This window comes from Hemibagrus wyckioides, linkage group LG16, assembly GCF_019097595.1.
Source record: "Hemibagrus wyckioides isolate EC202008001 linkage group LG16, SWU_Hwy_1.0, whole genome shotgun sequence".
NCBI classification, from domain to species: domain Eukaryota; kingdom Metazoa; phylum Chordata; class Actinopteri; order Siluriformes; family Bagridae; genus Hemibagrus; species Hemibagrus wyckioides.
In genome coordinates this window covers 4,005,573-4,028,879 of record NC_080725.1, presented here as the reverse complement: position 1 = coordinate 4,028,879, position 23,307 = coordinate 4,005,573, and the positions used below count along the sequence as shown (strand labels likewise).

General features: G+C 37.5%; 1 protein-coding gene across 8 annotated transcripts in view; it reads right to left on the bottom strand.

The window, feature by feature from the left end:
* Positions 1–23,307, bottom strand: part of ntm (neurotrimin) — a 382,749-nt gene that overhangs the window by 29,898 nt on the left and 329,544 nt on the right. For all 8 annotated transcript variants that reach the window (XM_058412525.1, XM_058412530.1, XM_058412522.1 and 5 more), the window contains one exon: positions 4,095–4,220. In XM_058412525.1, the coding sequence (XP_058268508.1) occupies positions 4,095–4,220 (126 nt within the window). The remainder of the gene's footprint in view (positions 1–4,094; positions 4,221–23,307) is intronic.

The following is a 23,307-nucleotide window of genomic DNA, read 5'->3' as shown; positions in this document are numbered from 1 at the left end:
ATCCACCACTTTAAATGCATCTATAAACAAATAAAAGTACATGTCTTTTCCTTTTTTTTTAAATAAATAAAAACTGTTCAATTGTTGACAAATTGCACTGGTTTAAGAAGAAAAGCACAGTTGCACAATGCCCTGCACATCACATCACGTCAACTTTGCTAGTTTTCCTGTAACAGTGACGTTCCTGTCGTGCTTATTCCGTATGTATATAGCAGCATATACTACTGTGATCTTCAGATGCAGTTAAACTCCCTTAAGCTGCGGATCTATCATGAGCCAGTGAGTTGTTGCAATGAGTCACGACTGTCCAACACGCAGACACGGCCATAGTATCATCAATCGCCTCCACCCCGTGGATATATATTTATTTCTCACTTTATTATTTTTGTCATCCCAAAAAACGGGGAAGGAAAGATAAATAATGAAAGTGGAAGCCGGTACAAAAAGCCGAGGGCAGCTGTAGAGACAAACGGGCAGCGAGAGACAGACGGAGAGAGAGAGAGAAAGTGAGTGAAAGAGAGAGACAGAGTGCTCAGTAGAGCAGAGCTGTACTAGTAGATTATAGCATTCCTGCTACAGGGATCATTTGGTCCCTGAAATGAGCTGCTAAACTCACAAACACGGCAAGTGCGCTGAAGTCTCATTATACAGCTATAGACTAGATTAACACAATCAGGACTTCATAAAAAAAAGAAAAAAAGAAAACACACACACACACACACACACAGACGAAAAACTGTAGTGCTTTGCCTTCATCTAAATGAACCCAAACTCTAATACTAACTAATGTAATAGTGCTTTAGCAGCCAAGCCTTGCAGACACAAATGGCATCATTAAAAATCAGTGTCTTATGCAAACCAATTAAACATGGGCAATGATAAATTACTAAGAGTTCCTCAATTAGTATTATTAGTATTGACCTTGTTCTATGTCCAGCAGCAAAGCAATATTATGAAGATTATAAAATAACAAGTATAATCCTCTTCTCTCCTTGTGCAAATCTAAAATGCCTTCATGCGCCATTTCCCAGTTTGTATTAGAAGCAAAAACAAGATAAAGTCTTCAGGTTCCAACGAGAAAGCGAGTATTTATTAAAGCTGTAAACAGTTCAGATTACTTGCTTTGATCATATGAAGCACAGCAAGCACCAAAAATCCTTCGCTTGTAAGTGCTTCACACATTGCATAAGAACACCACTTCATGGAATTACAATAACTCATTTGTTGTTATTGAATAGAGAATTAACATTCAATGCCATGGCTGTTTTGCAGCACTATATGAAGACCAATTCAACTCTGCAGACCTCTTCTATTATGAATATTAATGTTCAAATCTCATAGACCAAAAAAAAAAAAAAACCTCACAACCTGTACCTGTCAAACGAAGCTTCAAATGAAAGATCCATGCACAATTTAACACAACGAAAAATGCCTCTCATGCTATGTGCAGATGAATAAATCTGGTTGGTTCCATGCTTTAAAAAAGTCATAGGTGACGAAAAAGCGGGGTTTGTGTAATTTACTAGAAAGTAAGCAAACTGGATCAGATAAACGGACAATCTTACCCAGAACACAATAGGATTCATACTGCTTATCATGCACCCATGTTCTTTTAGAATACTTATTGGGCTGCAATATATGAGAGAATCCTGTTCTTGAAGAAAAAGGAGGGATATTGTCTTTCGTATCTCTTGAGCTGCAACATAAATCACTGCCTTGGAAAAGCACAGGAGGTTCCTCTAAAGATCACAGGCATTTAGTCTTTCACTTACCAGAGTTGCTATAATATTACAAAAAAAAGGAATGCTATTACAATGCTATTAAGTTTTTTTTTTTGTTTTTCTGATTTCTTCCCAAATGAAACTGTTTGTTTTGCTATTAACTTTCTGTGCAGTCTTTGACACGGTGGCACCCAATTATATCAGGTGTTCCTGCAGGGAATTTTCTTAATGTAAAGGTGATATGCAAAAGGTGTAGGCCATTCAATCACTGCTACTCAGAAGCAAAATCTCATCAGCAACAGGAAGGTATGGGCTCGCTTGCTTCCTTAGATCCAGATTTAGATAAGCATCTAATGCTCAACAAGGACTGCGATTGGAAATCCTGAGCATGTCAGTGGCAGTGCCTAGCTGCAGATGCAGTGTGGGAGTTAACGCTAGACATCTGGGCTTATTAAGAAAAGTGTCCGTCATGGTAGTCGTGGTGTTTTGTAGGTGTGATGATTCAGATCTTTAAGCCAGAGAGTCTTCCTACGACAGCCAGGTGTGACTGGCAGGAATATTCAATGACATGCACATATATCAATAATTATATAGCCCTTTTCATAAGTATATACCTTCTATGAACTACAGATTTTTCCTGCTCCTTTAGAGTCATGCTGGAATAATAAACTGGTCACTGATGTTTCACTGACCTCACGTATACAGTATGTGCCATATTCTTTCCATTTTTAAATACTAGATGCTATGATATTGCATGGGGCCTTAAAAGGCTTTATAACCAAACCCTAGCACCATAACTCTAATATCCAGAACTTTGCCCTGGACTTGTTTTGATATTTCCTTGGTATTCATAATGCTATTTGTTTTGGTCTCTTCTCTGGATTATTGCTGGATATTCCTGCACTTTACTTTAAATATGACTTATTTACTGTCATATTTATATTATGGCTATTTGTGATTCTGGTCTGAAGCTACCTGTATTTCATTGCCTTTGTATGTGTACACTGCACAATGATGATAAACTTCAATCTGATCTGATCTGATGCTTAAACTGCACATAGGTCAACTAACGATGGCAATTAATAATTTAGTGGTTTTACAGCAATGGGGGTGAATACTTTCACAACATTTTAATTTGTAAACACAAACTATCGTCCCTACAGTTCATTATTTCTATACATTCAACTAATTAAATCCCAATTCAAGTTCAATGGGGTTGGATACTAGTGCACTAGATAACAGCAGCTTCAGCATTCTTTATACTTTCAACATCCTTCGTCTATTTCTCAGGAGTAGCTGGGAATGAATGTAGTTTTTAAATTCTCAAATGAGAAACAATAGTTCATTTTGAAATCGGGAAGCTTGCCATGCAGATTTCAGAAAAGGCTGAGTGTAGCACACCTCATTTCATGTGCGCTCGCCTGTACATGCTTCTGGTCTCATCAAGATTCTTGCATTTCCGGAATGTGAATCAGAATAAATTCTATCTACAAGGCAGTGAAGTGCCAAACTAATGAATCTGCATTAAATATCAACCATGATACGGAATTTGCATAAACATTTAGCACGATATTACCGTGTGTAATACCGATTCTGCTGTGTGCAGGTTCATTTACGCCATTGTTTGTTTATTCTTCATCTGTAATCATGTACATCATGAACATGATGTTTTCTTTCTCTGCTTTAACTGTGACAGATGATCTTTATTAATAAAAGCTGTGAAACGCTCTGCCAGACACCTGTACTGTATTATAATACAGCCTATCAAAGCTATTAATGAAAGAAAAAAATGGCAGTCACATCGATGTCATATTAACATTTCAATTGCCAGATTCAGATTCAGACACAAAGGATAGAGAGACGTGGGCTATTACACAATAGAGGCACATGAATCATTAAACATTAAAATGTATTTTTTTTCCTGATAACGTGAAGCCACACGGCGTGCAGCAGAGGAACAGACAGGCTCAAGCGGAGCTGATTCCTCTGTGGCGCAAGCTGATAGGAAGCGTACCACCCAGTTTATGTGAAATGTCTACACACACCCACACGCAACTTATCTCGCTGAAACGACACCTAAATGCGTTACCACATTTAAGTATGACATGTAATTTGGAATATTCATAAACCTCATTAAGGGATGCTACAACGCAGAGATTCATTCAGACATGAGATTGAGCTTATTCTTGCTAAACACTTGAATTGACACGGCATATTTTGCGCAAATACAAAAGAACATTGTTTCTCGCACTTTCAATAGTCTCACACACCGCCGTAACCTGTTGTGCACCGGGACCTCAGCTGGAACTGTGCTGTAATTTTCAGAGAATATTAATATCTAATGCATGACACATAGGAAGCAGAGTCTCTTACCTTCTTGGGACAACATTTTCCAGCTGATTGCAGGCTCTGGTTTGCCGTTAGCCAAACACATCAGTGTGATGCTGGAGCCTTCGTTCACCACCATAGTGTTTGAGTAGTTGACAATTTTTGGAGGGACTGAAAGGGAAGGAACAGAAATAGATTTTTTTTTTAATAGTCTGGTTCCTCTCAAGGTTTCTTCCAAATATCATCTCAGGGAGTCTTGCCACTGTTGCCTCTGGCTTGCTCATTAGGGATAAATATTAAATTTGAAATTTTACCATTTACATTCTGGATTTTTATATTTCTGTAAAGTTGCTTTGCAACAATGTCTATTGTTAAAAGTGCTATAGAAAATAGAACTGAACTGATATAATTGAGCTTCATCAGAAACCTATGGCACAAGACATTAAAAACACTGTTTCTTTCATGAGTAAGAAAATATCATTCTCTTGTCCTCTAGATCTGGTTGTACTTATGCCAAGTGGACATTATATGACTTGCAAAGTCTTAGAATCTCAGTACTGCATACACTACATGACTACAATAACTGCAGTCTGTTGCTTTGTGGATGTACACATTCCACAAAAGCAATCACATACTAGATTTCCATGACCCTTCACATAGAGAAATGACAGATGAAGTGTGTTTGACTCTCAAATCCTATTTCTTATGAAAATAATAAGAATGAGAAATGTCTATCACGTGACTGGCTTGAGTAACTGGCTTTGGTGGTTGCTGGTTGTTTCTCCAGTACTGATAACAGGATAACAGGGAAATAAGTAAAAACAGTGAAGGAAAGATTACTTGGGGAAAGAGAGCTGGAGATATAAAGCAAAAATAATCATAGTTTATATCGTGCCAGGCCAGGAATCTTTTTTTTTTAATTATTATTATTTTTTCCTACAATCCTTTTGGATATGACATGTCAAATATTTGTTATAAAAGCAATATTATTGTGCTTACATTGTGCCCTGAAACAAATAGATGGATGACTACACTGGATTAAGAATTTCCTCTGCGAGTCTCTTCAGTGGTACTTGCTGTAGAGATACTACAAAATTTCCTTCCCAAGACTTTCTGACACTTAAAAATATCGGAGCATCTGGGACGACGCATAGACTGATCAAATTGTGTTGCGAAATCACCTTCGCTACAAGATCGGTCGCAATGTTTGGTTGCACAGCAACTTGTGCCAAGCGTGTTTGTTAGGGGATTGGGATGGAGGGGTTGAGGTCTCGCAGAATCCCAAAATTAATCTGAGACAGGGAAAAAGAGGGCTGTAGACAAAACCAAAATAAATAAATAAAAATAAAATAAAATAAAAAAACATGCATTTCTTGCTCTTCTTCAATGCAATTCCACACCTGACTGAAACCAAGACCTTTGTTTCAACTCGGCTCCTGTTTTGTTTGCCAAAGCGTATCTCAGAAATGCCTGGTTGAATAACCCAGATATACTGGAAACCAAAACAGAGATATGGCAGGCAGAATGTGCTCTCTCATACACCCTTTTAAGTCCTTGGCTTAAAAACAAGCATAAAAAAGCACAGGCAGGACTGTGAGCAATGTTCTGAGATGGTGCAATATTCTTTCAGCCTGCCTCAAGGTGCCAATTATGAATTAAATATTGATAAATGGGTTTTTTTTCCCTCTAAAAATGGTAATATTGCTGACTTGTTTTACTCATTTTGTACCCCAGGGACATAAGGTACATTTCTGCTAATACCATGACAAAATGCACCGTCTCTGTGTTTTAAGCATGAGGAAATATTGCTGTACTGAGCGGCTAATAAAGGTGCAGGGCTGAAATGGAAATAAAGCTGTTCCAGGCTCTCATACATACTTGCAAGCACTCACAGGCATGCGTGGGCGGAAATATTTAAAAGGCCAGAGATCACCGCAGTCTTTTCAGGCTAGTAAGAGTGACACTGAGGGAATCATGGGAAATTTCACCTATTGGGGTGGTTTCGAAGGACCTTTCGTATTTTGAAAGCTCAATACAACGTTCTCAAGCAGAGAGTAATAGTAGATAAAAATCTAATAATTTGTAGTAGTTCTTTTATTCAGCATCAGTTAAATGCAAACAAGACACCTTTCATCTGGCTGATTTATCGAATGTCGCTGCACCTCGAATATGATTTAAACGATGCTGCTGTGTCAAGCAAAAAAAATAAATAAATTTGTAGAACGCTACAAAATGTATATCATTTGCTTTAAATGTTTTATTTAAGCGTAATAAGACAGAGTATGGGTGTGGGGGCCGAGAGTGCACTCTGTTTACTGTATAGTGCAGTTCATGCACATGCATATAAAAGCAAGTGACATGATGTGGTGACACTTTAAGTGCTTTTAAAGCCTCCACAAAGCATTTATGGATTAGTGAGACAATAATTAACATCCTGTCATGTGAATGTACTGCACAATCAATCTCATTAAGATAAATATGCATTCACAGCAAGCCATTACGCATCAACTGATGCTTAAAGCGTACATATCGGATAAAATGCATCTTTCCTGCTACAATTTTCTAGCTTTAGCATCTTTGGTGGCCTTCACATAGATTTAACAAAAAAGCATGAAATGATTTTCTAGCTCAGAGTCAAGCACGAGGCTGAAAGCTAAATGCAAGTGCAAAGTGTTTATTTAAAAACCACTAGCACTCAACAGACAAGGACAAATCTAAATTCGTCATAAAAACCAGGCGGTCTTTAATCACAACTTGCAGGCTAGGGGTCAAAAAACATGAATAGCAGTAACACAAAGAAAAACATTTTGAAGTGTGCATAAAATATGGGTTATTTCAGGAGATTGTGTATGAGAAACAGTTGTGTGTCATCAGGGGAGATAAGGGTCATGTGAATTCTGGGACATGTGGTTAAATTAAGTGCCAGGTGTGATCCCGGTTCCTGTAGATTCTGGGAGTTTGAGATGTGAAACAATCTTGGTTGAGATTAGTTTATATGTTTTATATATAATCTAATACAAAATATTCTGTATTAGTAATGTAAAAGTGCGTCATGTTAAAACCATGTGGGGGCCGAGAAGTGCAAAACACAATAACAAATCCAAAAACACAATAAAAAATCCGGGAACAAAATGAGAAATCCAAAAACACAAGGACAATTCAGACAAACCGGAAAAGGCAGGTATAGTTTGAGAATGGAATTCTTTCCTCTGATTGGACGAGACATCTGTCACTCAGGAAGTAGGAAATTTTCTTTCCTGTACATGTGTGGAGTTCTGCGTTCACTTTACATATATATATATATATATTTATCTTTATAAGAAGATGGAGTTCATTCAGCTCTACTTTGAGGAAGGACGTTCATATGGTGTGATACTGATAGCGTATCATGAAATAAAGATTAGTTTGCCATCTCTTAAAACACGCCTAAAGAACACAGGTATGTTTTGAAGACAAAACTATTCCAGATTAAAGGATGTAAGAGCAGAGCTGTGTTCATAAACACACACCAATCCACTTTCTACTGCTGCAGCCTGCTGGACTTCCTGTAGTGACAGATGTCTCATCCAATCAGCAGTAAGAATTCCATTTGTCCTTGTGTTTTTGGATTTGTTATTTGGTTTGTTATTTTGTTTTGCACTTCTCTGCCACCGTACAAGCAGATTTGGCAAAAAACAAAAACATGGAAGAAAGATGAACAAAAACATCGACTTGTAGTTGGTTTCATGTTCTCTTCATTTCATTGGTTATACTGGTTGGTTGGGAGTTGGTTGTTTTATTGGTTATACTGGTGCTATCTATCTATCTATCTATCTATCTATCTATCTATCTATCTATCTATCTATCTATCTATCTATCTATCTATTGATCTCTTAATTTTTCTTAATTAAGTTTTTGTTTATACATATCTTGCAACTATGTTAATATATCCTGTATATGATATCCAGAATTATTGGCTACATTCAAAGGAATGAGAAAAGGAAATGATTAATTTCATCTAAAAATGATCCCAATTAATGGAAGGGTTCCAACAATTTTGTCCACATGTATATATCTATATCCATCTATATATCCTCCATATCCCATCCATATATCCATCCATATGTATGTATATGTCCATCCATCCATCCACTATACTGCTTATCCTCATGGGGATCATCTATATATATATATTCATAAAATTAAAACTTAAGCAGGGTACATTATAAGTTTGAAGTTGTCTTTGCCTGAAGAGAGCTGGTGTTATTTGGGGTCAAAACATTTCATCACCCATTTGTTAAATTTTCCATTAAAACGATCCAGAATTTCAAAAAAGTGTCAAAGGACAGTGCACTTTAGCCTGACATCTCCAGAGACAACCGAGCTTTTATAGTCCATCGGTGGCTGCAATTGTGCTGGATAAAAAGAGTGAAGATCCTTTAGAGGCTATTAACCAACTCCCACAGTAGAAATGAAGATCTGAAGTGTGAAGAGTTGAGAAGGATTCGCTTTTGTTGAATATTAATTGTTGGAGTGCTTTAGGCTGTGAATATTTATCTTCGGTTTTGTTTTCTTTTGGGAAAAACACATTCTTTGAATTGTAAGTTACATCCTCATAAGCAAACCAGATGCTGTTCCGTGTTGACATAATTATCAAAGTAACTCAGCTGGTAAATGTGACAGGGAGAAGATCTTTTTTTGGAAGCAATAAAAATAAAGAGTAATGAAAATGTCACAAACACTACTTGCTGCTATTGAGTACAGATGTTATTATGACATATGTATAATGTCGAGGGGGGTTGATTTGCATTTCAAAGCTGGAATCTTAACAAAGGTTGCCATCGCTGTCTGGGTGTGTATTCACACGGCGTAGTACAACTGTTTTATCCTGTTTCAGCCTTTATAAAAACGGGCAACTATTAATAATTCATCTAATGCCAACTTAATTCCGCTTTCCTAACAGAAATAACAAAATAGTTGTAAAGAGAATGTAATACAGCAACACACTGCTACAGTCTATATACTTATTCATTCAGTGCAAAGACGGCCAATAAAAAAATCTTTCCTTATTTCAGCTCAAGATCTTAAATTCAGTATGCTTTGTAACAAAACGTATTGAATGTCTGTCCATGGAGGCAAATAGCACCAAATAACGCCCAAAATTTAGCGATCAATCTTACTAAGACTAAGAATTTAGTATTTTGGATGTACATTTATTGAGCACTTTATTAGGAACACCTAAGCATTCATCTAATTAGCCAATCATTTTCCCACACATCAGAAAAAATGGTGTAATAATAATAATAATAATAACAAAAACATCAAGGGAGTGTTGGTGGAAATGCCTTGTTGATGAGAAAGGTCAGAAGAAAATGGCCATTTCTAGTCTTTAGGAAGGCTATTATAACGAGTAATCACTTTTACACCTGGAGTGAGCAGAAAAGCATCTCAGAATGCACAAAATACCAAACTTTGAGGTGGAAATGCTACAACATCAGTAGACCGCATTGGGCTCCACTTCTGTCAGCTGAGGACAGGAATGTGAGGCTGCAGTGAGCACAGGATCACCAGAACTGGACAGCTGAAGACTGGTGATTTTTTTTTTTTTTCTTATCTTCATCATTCCTATTGTAGCCTCACATTCCAGGTCCAGGCTGACAGGAGTGGAACTCAATGTGGTCCTCTGCTGTTGTAGCCTATCCATGTCATGGTTTGAGGTTTTGTGTGTTCTGAGATGCTTTTTTTTTTTTTGCACATTTCAGCTGTAAAGAGTGATTATTTGAGTTACCGTATCCTTTTTGCTGGCTTGAACCAATCTGGCCATTTTCCTCTGACTTCTCTTAACAACAAGGCAATTCCACCAACAGAACTGTCACTCACTTTTTTTTTTTTTTTGTATTTCACAGCATTCTGTGTTAAGTCTAGAGACTGTTATGTGTGAAAATCCCAAGAGATCAGCAGTTTCTGAAATACACAAACCAGGCAGCCTGCCATCAACAATCATGTCACAGTCAAAATCACTGAGATAACATTTTTGGTTGAACGTTACCAGAAGCTGCTGGCCTGTATCTGCATGAATTTATGCATTGTGCTACTGCCACATGATTGGCTTATTAAATAACTGCGTGAATGAGTATGTGTACATGTGTTCCTAATAAAATGCTAAGTGTACATTTCTGCCGAGAAGATGTGTATTGGCCCCCAAGGTGGTGGAATAAATGTCCCATACCTGTTAGCTAAATCACTCACCACTCTCAAAGAGTGAAGCTGTGCCTCTTCACTTAAGTACTTAAATCAGCACCTTAAAAATTACTATATGAACTAGTTGTACTAGCTTTAAGCCTATTTATGATGGTGAAGTTCTGTTTATTTGTATTGTGTCTGTAAAATCACTAAGGGCATCTATCGACTGGCATAAATTTTTAATGGGGCATCAACCAGGTGGTGCAATATGATAATGTATGTGAAATATACACTGATCAGGCATTATCATTATGACCACCTTACTAATATGCTACCAAAACAGCCCTGACCCATCATGCACTGTGTGTTCTGTCTATCAGAACCAGCATTAACTTCTTCAGCAATTTGAGCAACAGTAGCTCGTCTGTTGGATTGGATCACACGGGTCAACCTTCACTCCTCACGTGCATCAACAAGCCTTGACCGCCCATGACCCTGTCTCCGGTTCACCACTGTTCCTTCCTTGAACCACTTTTGATAGATACTGACCACTGCAGACCGGGAACACCCCAAAAGAGCTGCAGTTTTGCTCTGATCCAGTGGTCTAGCCATCACAATGTGGCCCTTCATCAAACTCGCTCAAATCCTTACACTTGTCCATTTTTCCTGCTTCTAACACATCAACATTGAGGACAAAATGTTCACTTGCTGCCTAATATATCCCACCCACTAACAGGTGCCATGATGAGGAGATCATCAGTCTTATTCACTTCACCTGTCAGTGCTCATAATGTTATGTGATCGGTATAGATTTTAACACAAAAAGAAATTGTTTATCATTCTATTTAATAATTTCAAAAAGTGTTGCTATTTGTCAGATATAAGCCAATATTCAGTTGATATATTAATTTTACTTATTATTAGTTATAATCACATCTAGTTGTCAGAAATGGGAACTGCAACAACTGCTAACAGAGACCTATAGGGGCAGGATTTACTGCCCCATGCTTGTGGGAGGAGCCATGAAATCTTGTACTGTAGCAAATAACCAGATAGTAAAGTATATTAAAGTAATACTCTAATATTAAAATAAATATCTTGTCATTTCTCAACTTCTTATTCACTTGATATTAGCCAACAGCATAAGCCAAGTATATTAGACCCTCAAGTTCATTTTGTTTGAGGCTGTGTAATAAATTCTATGGTCACAAGTTTCAATTGAATGCCATTAATCTTATAGTTATGCAAAACTGTAGTTCTGACTCTAAGCTTTAAGAGCAGCTACTCAATCCTTCTGAAACATTCTTCAGTGGCCACTTACCCTAAAGCACTGCACTATTAATATTCCGTCTAATGCAGGGAGTGCTAAGTGATATCTCCTCTTCCATATGGTGGGCAAAATGGGATTATAAAACACAAAAATCACCTTGTAAATCACACTGACTTTCTACAACAAGACATTCCAAAAACACTTTTTGCAGCACAGCTTTAAGCAAAAAGAAAAAGAAAAAAAGCGGTTCCGATGTAGTGTATCAGGCGGTAAGAAGGTAGCAGTCGTAGATGCTACAACATGACAGCTGATGATGAGTGAGCTGCTCATATGTGTGGCAGCTCAAAGAGAATAGTAAGAGTTTTGACCGCAGTCTTTATTAGTTCTGGGGCAAAGGAATCTTGATGTATCATCGTGAGGTATTTTTCAGATACGGGTAGCAACCCAAAACAACCAAAGCCAATAAAGTGCTTATTGTGAGCGAGTCTCTCTTTTATTGCACAGACTGTCACAGAGCCAACAGAGGCATGTGTGTGTGTGTACCTCCAAATAGACTAAACCATGTTAAATTGGAATTTTAACAGTGTAGTGCCATCCTTTCACTTCTGATGATGGATTTGAGCTCTTCAAACTAAACATAAGCCAATAGGAGGTCCTGCTGAATTAAACTAATAAACTTATATCCCACTTTTCCCAGCTATATATATAAATATATATAAAACAGATTATATATAACCACAGCCTTGAATGAATGAGTCATGGTTTGTCCATGTTATTAAGTTGGGACCCGAGATGCAACACGGCGACGTTAAGAAAAACCTTATTATGGGAATAGAGGATAAGATGACTAATTTAGGCATGTTTATCTTTATTTGCAAAAATATAAAGCCACTATAATTTTTTTAACCCTTAGGCCACATTTCTCTAAAGTGTGAAAAAGAAATCTTCTGTGAGAAACATGTTTAAAAATAGATCGCAAATTAGTACGAAACAATGTATTGCTGCAAAGTCTATCGGAGGAGAAGGTTTCAGACCATGTATTTATCCAATTCTTCGATTTATTTTCTCAGATACTTCCTTTCGAATCTTAATTAAAGGCATAACTTGTGCTTTAAACTGATCTCACACTTGGTTTTATCACATAAAACTGTCCTTGTCACATCTATCTGAGTCTCGACCCTCATGGATGAGTACATTTCTACACCCACTCGACTTCCTATTTTCCGCATATGGTCATTTTCTCCAGTTTTGTTAGTAATCTTCTCTGCACATTACAGCCACCTGTAGATACACAGTCTGTAGCTATGGCTGTCTTTTTCCTGCCATTTTTCCACCCAATTTAGACATCTGCCAATTTTTCCCCCAGCACTCAGGGTGAAGGGTAACACATGTGTCCTCTAAAAACCAGCTAACTGCATGTTTGCTAACTGCTGCTCAGGTCAGCATTGCACACTCAGAGGGAAGCTCATGTGCCTCCCAGCCATGGACAGACTATCTATCTTTTAAAATAATTAAATTAATTACACAATGATAATCTGATCATTACAGACATTTGTTTCTATAGCTGCACAAATGAGGCGACTGGATTTTTAGCCAATAGACAAGAAACAAGAATCAAAAGTGAAAATATCTTGAATATATTCAAATTATTTTGTGTTACCCATTAAACATCAGATATCATAGTAAAGCTATATACAGTGCAAAAAATGACATGTTAGAAAGTGAAAATATCTTTAACGTGAAAATATATCAACTTTTTCTTATTAAAAGCATTTATTTCTTGAAAGAAGAAAAATTGTCTGCCAATTTTATAAAACAATCCACGCTTATTATGAGTACATAAAACAATCTTGATTATATTTGATTGACAATAATCTCATAATAAGAAATGTTTAATAAATTTGGCCAAATTCAAGATCATTTCAGTTGCTAAGATATAATTTTTTTTTGCACTGTATACATTTTCACAAGATTCTATTTTCACTCTTTCTTGAGGAGTTATTTGGATGACTAATTTTCTTTAACCCGAGTCATTAGGGACGTCTGGAGGGACGTCTGGAGGGACTGCAGCTACAGCGACCGGAACTAAATCTGTGTTCATGGCATATCATTAGAAACCAAAGCAACAACTCTAACTCTGTATTGGAATAGATTGTTTCACAATCTTTGTTGGAGAAATCCAACTGATACAAAAGTAAAAGATGATTTTTATTATGCATTTTTGTTCATATAGTGAGATAAGGTATATATAATTTGTAATTTTTGGAAGATGCCAATTGGTCTTTTATTGTTATGATATCAAAACTGACTTCCTGTGATCACGTCTGACATCTTCAGAATAGTGTAAAGTGTTTTTAACCAAACTGATTTGAATTCACTAAAGGAATAGCATTTCAACTAGTGTAAATATAATTCAGATTACACACACACACACACATTAAAACCATGAAATTAACTCACCCCACATTTTTGGCAAGTACACTGAAACCTTGACATACAAATTTAATTCATTCTGGAGGCAAGTTCTTAAGGTGAAAATTTGTATTGTGAAACAAATTTTCCCATTAGAAATAATGTAAATGCAGATAATCCGTTCCAGCCACCCAAAAATAGATAGATAGATAGATAGATAGATAGATAGATAGATAGATAGATAGATAGATAGATAGATAGATAGATAGATAGATAGATAGATAGATACTTTATTCATCCCAAAGGGAAATTTACAACCAAATATTACCAATATGACCAATACGAAGCGTATGTAAACTGTATGGCTGCTTACAAAAAACTGCCAAGCATTCGATGTCAAGGTTCCTTCACAGGAAGTTGTGCCACCAAGCTTGGGCTAAAAATAGAACAGGCCACCCATACCGCCAATCTGACAACAAAAAAACGCCCCAAAAATCACCTAGCGTTTGCTGAATCTTTTAAGCTAAAGGCGACATTGGTATCGTAGGTTGACTCTTTCTAAACAGCTTGCAGTGACTGAAAAAAATGTGTAAACTCGCTTCCGTTGGCTTCGCTTGGCTTTCCACTGACGCCAGCAAGTTTTGAAAGGCTCCGGGACGCACGCACAACTTAGCCGGCATTCGGTTCGGTTCGCTTTATCTTTATGCCGTAAATGCTTCGTATGCCAATATAAATTTCTTGCAAAATTTCAGTTCCTAAGTCGAAAATTCGTAAAGGAGGGCATTCATATCCCGAGGTTCCACTGTATCTCAAATTGGCATGTTGCCATAGTAGAATCGTGGGCTATGGCAACAGAAAGTGAGTGAGTCAAACTCATGCATACGAGGTGCAGTTTTTTTCTGTCACTATAGCTGTCAGTGTCACTGTCATTGCTTAAAGACCCTATAGTTTGGTTTGACTGGCAACCTCTGTGCATTAGCAGCAATTTTTCTAAAGCCCTATACAGTATGGATTAAAATAGGCTTACATGAGGAGATGCAGAAAATGCAGTTAACAGTATAACGTCAACAAGGTAGACCTCATGTTAAAACTATATAGCACACAATTTTAGAGCTACAGGGAAATTATTTATAATCTCACTATTCAGTGTCACCCAGCCATTTTGGGTCTGGTTCCTCTTAAGGTGTCTTACTAATATTGTTTCAGAGATTTTCCTCACCACCCTTAGCCTTTAGCTTGCTCATTAGGGATAAATTAAAAATGTATTACTTATATCCTGAATTTAGATATTTCTGTAAAGCTTTTAAAATCCACTGTTAAAAGTGCAATACAAATCAAATGGAAATGAAACTGCATGAAACAGCTTAGTGTATTAAATATTTACTTATAAAATATTCTTAAATTGTACTGGAACTACTGTATTTGCTAAAGATAAGATGTTCTAAACAGATGCATGTGCAGATATAAATAAGATGGCATTTGGTGAAGCCCACTGGAAAGTCTTATGTAGGGACCAATTATGAACTTGGGTGATGTAGCTGAGGTTTGATGAACTGACAGAGCCAGAATTCACATATCATGTTGACAGTGCTGACATTTCTAACTCAGAGGAATTTATTGCATTAGGATTCGTTTAAAAAAAGTCTCAGTTTAGGCCATGCCAACGAGGTTAACTCCAAACACAGACACAGATTTTCAGGCACTAAACCAGACACATTTTAAACATCTACTTTACTAGGGTTAGTTTTAGTTTTATACTTGCTTCATACATAATTAGTACAAAAAGTCCCAGTCACTATTTTCAAATATACAAGTACAAATAAAATATTTACAGAATTTTAACTTTAAATAATAACTGTGAATACATTTCCCATCAGTTTTGTTTATTATCGTCATTGTCTTCCACAGACAAAAGTCTGTACATATTTCATTTGTAATACTGAACTTTATATTAACCTGCATTAAAACTAAGCATAGCATGCATAGCTGTTTGACTGACAATGAAATTTCTGTACTGTATATTTTTACTAAAGCCCTCTATGGATTGGAATAGTTGTACATGTGGAAGTGGTGCAAAGCAAATATCACCTGTGTATCTCTGGGATTTTAGTCCTGTCTGTATTTGTATTATTATTATTTTTTTTTTACAGAATGCACATACACATGATTCTACTATATTCTGTCGGTAAAATGTTTGCTTTATATAAGACGCTTTATTATGTTCTATTGTCTGAAACAATAAAAAAAAAAAGTATTGCACAAGATTAAAACAATAAAATATAGATAATGTTTAAAAGGACTTGTCAGAGAATTGACATTTCCTTGGCTTTTACAGTAGACAGGTTGCTTACTGAGCAATTATCCATATAGCCGACATACGTGTTATGTTCATGGGACATTAAATTGAGCAAGTGCAACTCACTAGAAGCCTTATCAAGTGATTATAATAAAGGTCTAACCAATTAGTTTGTATTATGTCATGGGGTGTGATATATTAGGTAGCAGGTGAAAAGTCAGTGTTCAAACTTGATGTGGAGGAAGACCGAAAAAATAGAAAACTTTGTAAGAGGCTTTGACAAAATCCAAATTGTGGTAGCTAGACAACTGACAAAATGACAGGTCTTTGGAGTGTACCTAAAAGCAGTGGTTACTACCAACCAAAAGTGGTCCGAGGAAGGACAACCCCTGAACCAGCAAAACTGTCATGGACACCCAAGTCTCACTGATGCACATGGAGAGTCCATCCAAAGCTTGGGTCCTGGCATTCATGTAGATGTTACTTTGACATGTATCACCAACCTAAACAGTCCAAGTACACCCCTGCATGGCAACAGTATTCTCTGTGTCCTGCCACACTACAAAAATAGCTCAGGAATGGTTTGAGGAACATGACAAAAAGTTCAAGCTTGCAAATTCCCCAGATCTCAAGCTGATAAAGCATCAGTGGGATTTTCTGGACAAACAATTCCAATCCATGGAGGCCCACCTCACATCACTTAAAGGATCTGTTGCAAACGTCTTGTTGCCTGAAATCACTTCAGACCTACACCTTCAGAGTGTTTATGGAGTACATGCCTCAATGGGTCCTACACAATATAAGACAGGAGTCTTTAATATTCTAGCTGATCTGTGTACTTGAGATGAACTGCTTAAATAACAAAATAATAGTATGTGTATCTTAATAAGAATAACCTAATAGTATAGCCCGCCTCACACTTTATCACAGTGGTTTCTCTGCTATACCCCAGGCGACATCATCTCTTCCTTCATTCCTTCCCACTTTTGTTGCTGGGACACAGACACACACACATACACTTTTCTTACATATACATCCCCATACAGTCCCTTTGCTGTTATACATACCTTTAAAGCAAAGACTGAGGAGCTGTGAGCTCTCTACGGCAGAGTGATTGATATCTGTTTGAGCTGTGAAAGGCAGCAGACTTCAAATTCTACACCTGTGAGCTCAATCTCTCAAACAGCCCTCTCCAGTGAACAATACCGCCTAGACTTTGGTAAATGAGGGGAAAAAAATAACTTGAGAGAAGGGAAATAGAAAAGTCAGAGAAGCAGATAGATGCAGTTGGAGTGATACTTCATGCAGTCATACCTGGGTAACATTTCTCCACTGGGCTATATTACAAGCTTTTAGTCCACAAAGACTTGGAGTTTCTGATATTAGTTCAATTACTAGAAGGATATTTTACTATAAATGCCAAATTTGGCCTTTCGGTAGTAGGTGCAGATGGACGAGGTGTCAGACTACAGTACTGGTGAGATTCTGTTTGGTCTGCTTCCTGCTTTATCATGTCTGATTTTATTTGTCAGATACTGATCACACTTTCTGTTGAACTGGGTGTGCAAAAGCAGGAAAATCACTGTGCAGCACTATAGCCCACCAGGAATTAGCCAAGTTCTATGTGATTCAAGTATATATGCTGCTAATGGAAACAACACATTATATGTGGTTCTATGAATCACAATTACCAAACAAAGATGGTTACGAATAGCCCTGTTCCACAAAGCTGCACCTTTTTCCAATTAGGTGACAAGGACCCAGTTACTCTCTCCTCAGAAGCCCATTAGTCTCAAATTTGAGCTGATACTATCTCCTGGACTTGGTGTGCTTCCAAACCGGTGACAGCAAGGAAAGAGTGAAACCATTCCAAAAACAAGTGTGCGCTTCACATTCTCTAACTGGGACAGGTGTCACATCGAGGAATACAGCTGTCACACAGGTAGTTCCTTCTATCTGAGCTGCAACATGGCAGGTATGCCATGCCAAATGGGGTAAAATAGTACAGAAATTGTGATAAAGTAAACCTGAGCGAATAATATGATTATGCTCTTATGAAAATACAAATATATAAAGTACATAATTGCAATAAAAGTATAATAAACCTATATATAAAGTGTGCTAATTTATTTAATTATAGGGATGTAACCAAATATGAATTCTGAACAAACACATAATGTGTTCAGCCTAGATGTGTGTGCACTGGGCAGTCATGCATGGGGAAAAAATTGGGGGGAAAAAGAAAACAGACCCCTGCACATCTCAAATTGTGAGCAGGTTATGAAGTTGAGTGATATTTCTATGGGTGAGGAACTTAAATGTTTTAATCATTGTTATTCATAAATGGTCACAAAGGTCTTCAACAGTAAATACACAATGAAATCTATAAATATTTCATTTGTGATACTGTACTTAAATATTGACCATCATAAATACCGAATGAAAATGGAATTACTTGCCAGTTTCCAGTTTATCCAGACTGGACTGCAGAAAACAATGTTCTTCTATTGCAACTACAAGTGAATGGCTAGTGTAAAGGCTGGTAAAGCTGATAAGACTGAAGTGTGTTTAAAGCCTTTTTATTGTTTGAATAAATGAATGCTAAAATTCTTTATCCATTTTAAATCTCTTGCACTACACCTGAATCCCATACCACAACCAGGAGCTGGTACCGCCATAAATTACTGTGTGGAATATTTATCCTACCCTCTGTGTCCTTTTTAGCTTGGAACAGCTCCTACCTAAATGTCAGCTGTACGACAGCCATTTTGTCCTTAAAGAGACAAGCCGAAAATTAAAAAGAGTTTTTAATACCCCTGTCCAATTCACTGCGGGATAACTTAAAGAATGAGTCTGCAAAAATGAAAGCGTTCTTGAATTCATCACCTGAGCACTCAACAGGAGACCTACACACAGCGTGATTGATGAAAGGCTCAAGATTATACATTCATCAATAATTCATTGGTTTCAATAGCTTGTTTGGTAATTACACTTTCTAATAATTAGTGTCAATTAAAAGCAGAAAAAAAAGAAGAAATGAGACCAAACTAACTTTTGATCCAGCATCTGTTCACAGTACTACAAAAGTACTCTCTTCATGGCTTTGACCCCGTATCCAGCTTGCGTGTTGCTGTGATCCATAACCCAATTAAAACATCCACAAACACAAGTATATAATATTTGATGCAGCTGCAGCAATATTGTTTTCATCCAGGAAATGTCAGATGATTTTACATGCAAATGATGACCTCTTTCATGAGTTGATTATCATACACAAGCTTTAATCAGGGCATGAGTATTTACTTCATCTTCTTCTCAGAAAAAAAAATGGAAAAAGAGATAGAGAAAGACGTTACAGAAAACATCCTGCAGCAACTGTACAGGGGGTAGGGGGCTGCCGTTTTTTTATGGCAGATATCCCATAATCCATGGTTAGGGAGGATAAAACTCTCCCTGCCATAGTTTGGGCTGTAATCCTGCCCTGTAGGTGACTTATATTCAAAAGTTAAAGACAAAAATAGCTGCCGTCCCTAACAGCCTCTAAGGGCCGAGTTGAGAATAACTGATCTGAGGCTTTTCGGCAGTGATATTTAAAAACAAAGCAAGCGGAGTTATAGCTAATAGAAATTCATTCAGGACTATTACTTTTTTAGGCTGTAATAAAGTAGTGTGCTAAAAAGTAGTTTTACCAGAAACTGAACACGTCCCTAAACCACACCTGCTTTAATATATGAAAATATGCCTCTTTTAATGCCAATACATTATTTTTTACCTTTCTGCAGTAAAAGGCCGTTCAAAACTCGGCTCTAAAATGCCTCGAGAGAGATTCTCATCGAGGGTTTCTGTAAATCTGGGCTTTTAACATGACATAAATAAATATACAGGATTTACCACAGCAACAAAAGTGAAAAGGTCAAATATGAAATAAATCTAAAACACGGTTACAGCCTACAGTCTTGATTTTTTTTCCCTCTGTACCAACTAGAACAGTGCCTAAGTGTGTAAGTGAAGCATAGCCATGGGGTTTCTGTTTTTTTTTTTTGGAAATTACAACCACCAAGGGGTTTTCTAGGGTTCCCCTGCCTCATGCCCCGAGTTGCCTGAGGGAGACTCCAGGTTCTCTGCAACCTAGTGTAGGATACGCGGTATGGAAAATGGATGGATGTATGGATGGTAAATACAACCTAACACTATCAAAGTTATAATATACAGTGGAACATCGGCATACGAGTGCCCTCCCTTACGAATTTTCACTTTAAGAATTGAAATTTTGCAAGAAATTTGTATTGGCATACGAGCATTTTCGGCATATGAACGTTCTATTTTTAGCCCAAGCCCGGTGGCACGTGAGGACCCTTGACATGAAATGCTTGGCTGGGGTCAGTTCTTTGTAAGCAGCCATACAGTTTACATATGATTCGTATTGGTCATATTTTTGGGTGGCTGGAACGGATTATCTGCATTTACATTTCTTATGGGAAAATTCATTTCGCAGTACAAATTTTCACCTTAAGAACTCGTTTCCAGAACGAATTAAATTCGTATGCCCAAGTTCCACTGTGTATTATTTATTTTTTAGAATAAATTCTCTCTTCACTTGACTTGGTGGAAATGGTTGTCAATGGTTAAGAATAATATTGTGCACTTTGCAGACTTTGCAGAATAATGGGCTTAATATGTGAGTAGTTCATGAATAAATCTTTTTTGTCTGCGTCACATAGGGGTAGGAGTGCTAAGACTCCTGGTGGTCCAGCGGCAGAATCCTGTGCTCTCTTTGCTGGGGCCTGGGTTCAATTCCCGGAACCCAGGGAGCTAACCCAGCCACTGAAGAGTTAACTCTCAGTGCTGGTCCCAAGCCCGGATAAAATGGGAGGGTTGCATTAGGAAGGGCATCTGGTGTAAAAGAAAAAAAAAAAAACTGTGCTTAATCAAAATATGCAGACCAAATGATCTGCTGTGGCGAACCAGAACAGGAAGCAGCCGAAAGAACATCAAGCTACAACAACTACTGTTCTTAATGGCTTACAGCCATAATATGAACTGTCTGTTAACATTAACTGTCTTAAAATACAGTGATTTTCAGAATTTTGCTGTAGACACACTGACTGCTCTATCTTTAGATTTGCGAGTTAGAACAACAGTATCGAACTACAAACGTAGATCTTAGACACTGACTTTTTCCACACACCAACCACATATGTTCGGTTATTGATGCTTATATGCATAGAGTTCAACATTTTATCATATTATTTTTACAACATTGTGCTTCCTGTTATATTATTCTCCGACCCCTGACTAGGAATCATTTTACCACCCACGTGGTTGAGCCTGGAACAGCTGGTGACCTTTTTCTTTTTTTTTTCCATACGAGGCTAAGAAAAAATAAAAAAGTTCAGCTCATCAAATTAACTTTAAGTCAACAATTATTTTAATTATCCTTTGAAAAGCAAAATGAGTTTATCCTAATTATCTGATTATAAGAATTAAACATCTTTACATGAGTGTACATCAGATCCATTTGCACCAAAGAGATATGTGTGATGCAGACTGCAATGGTAAAGTTGTTGCTATGGTTACAATATATTTCATTACAATCTAGGTAACATTAGAGTCTTGGAGCACTGCGCATGTATGCAGGCACTAACCACACAGCACATGGAGCAGCAGGGAGGCTCTGTAGGCAGTGATTATGCCGACGCTCATTAACCTCAGATTCTGAATAATTTTAATCCAAATCACATTTTTTGTCGCATTTACGCCATGCTCCTGATCAACCCACGGTCTGCGCAATTAAGCACAATGGCTCGGCTCCTCGTGAGGTCATGATGGAAGTTAATGAAGTTTCCACACATACATGAGGCCTTAAAATCGCCAGTTTGAAACTACTGCAAACTGTACACGTATAAAAAAGTCTGACTGAGGATGGCATAGAAGTCAGGAGGCTTGAGGCGATTCCAGCTTTTCACTCGTACACACAGATGATAAAAAAAAAAATTATAAAAAAAAATTAAAAAACCTGCATGAAGATGAGGACATGCTGGATATGTTCGGCTTTGACCTTGTTCTGCATCGCCGAGTGCAGAAAATGGCTGCTGCGTGACCTGTGGGGTGTTCCTTCACTTCCAACGCTCGGCTGTTTGGACTGCTGTGGATTAGTTTTGGCAAAAACATCACGCGCTTCTACAGACATGATCCTAGCTCTGTTCACGCCCACACATTTATATACATGGAGGCATAAAACAATGCCAAAGTCAATCTTTGACTTTAATTACCGTACACCTTCTATAATACATCATTTTGTCATTTTTGTCATCTTCTCAGCTCAGATCTGTCACAGACAAGAAGCTTTTACAGTAAAGAGACAGAGGCAGTGACAGACAGAGTTGCAGGTTAGGATAAACAACTCTCAGCTCAGAAAGAATCTCGACATATCGCTTAAAATCGCACGTTCATCACCTAAAAACTGTTGTCAGCCTTTATTCTTTGCATTTTATTTCTAAAAGGGGAACACAGAGGCTTCACATGCACTCTAAAACACTGTGAAGGCGCTGGAAGGGTAATACATTTTCATAAAAACTGTAGTCTTTTGTATGATTAAGTTCTTCACGAGAATAATGCGTCTTCATAAAATAAATTTACGTCCTTTCATGCTTGTAAACATCAAAATACGGAAGCTGTGTCTCCAATGGTGTACTTCACATACTTATAGCGTAAGCACTGGGCTCATGCTGGGAATCACAGGGAGAGGAAGAGAACTGTTAATACCAGAATAATGTGCTAAACCAACCAGAAAAAGAACGGTCGAATATTGGACATTTTAGCACTCGGTGGTCGCAGCCGGTGCTGCAGTACACAGCAGATGTGGATGTGCCACACTGAAAAAAAAAAAAACTCGGCGGATTTACTTACTTCAAATGTGCACATCGGTGCCGTGTGATTAAACTGTGGAACATTAACACAATTAGTTTTCGTACATTGAACATTACATTACCTTATCCAGAGCGACTTACAATTTGTCACATTTTATACAACTGAGGGTTAAGTGGCAGCTTGGTGGACCTGAGACTCTGAGGGTTAAGTGGCAGCTTGGTGGACCTGAGACTCTGAGGGTTAAGTGG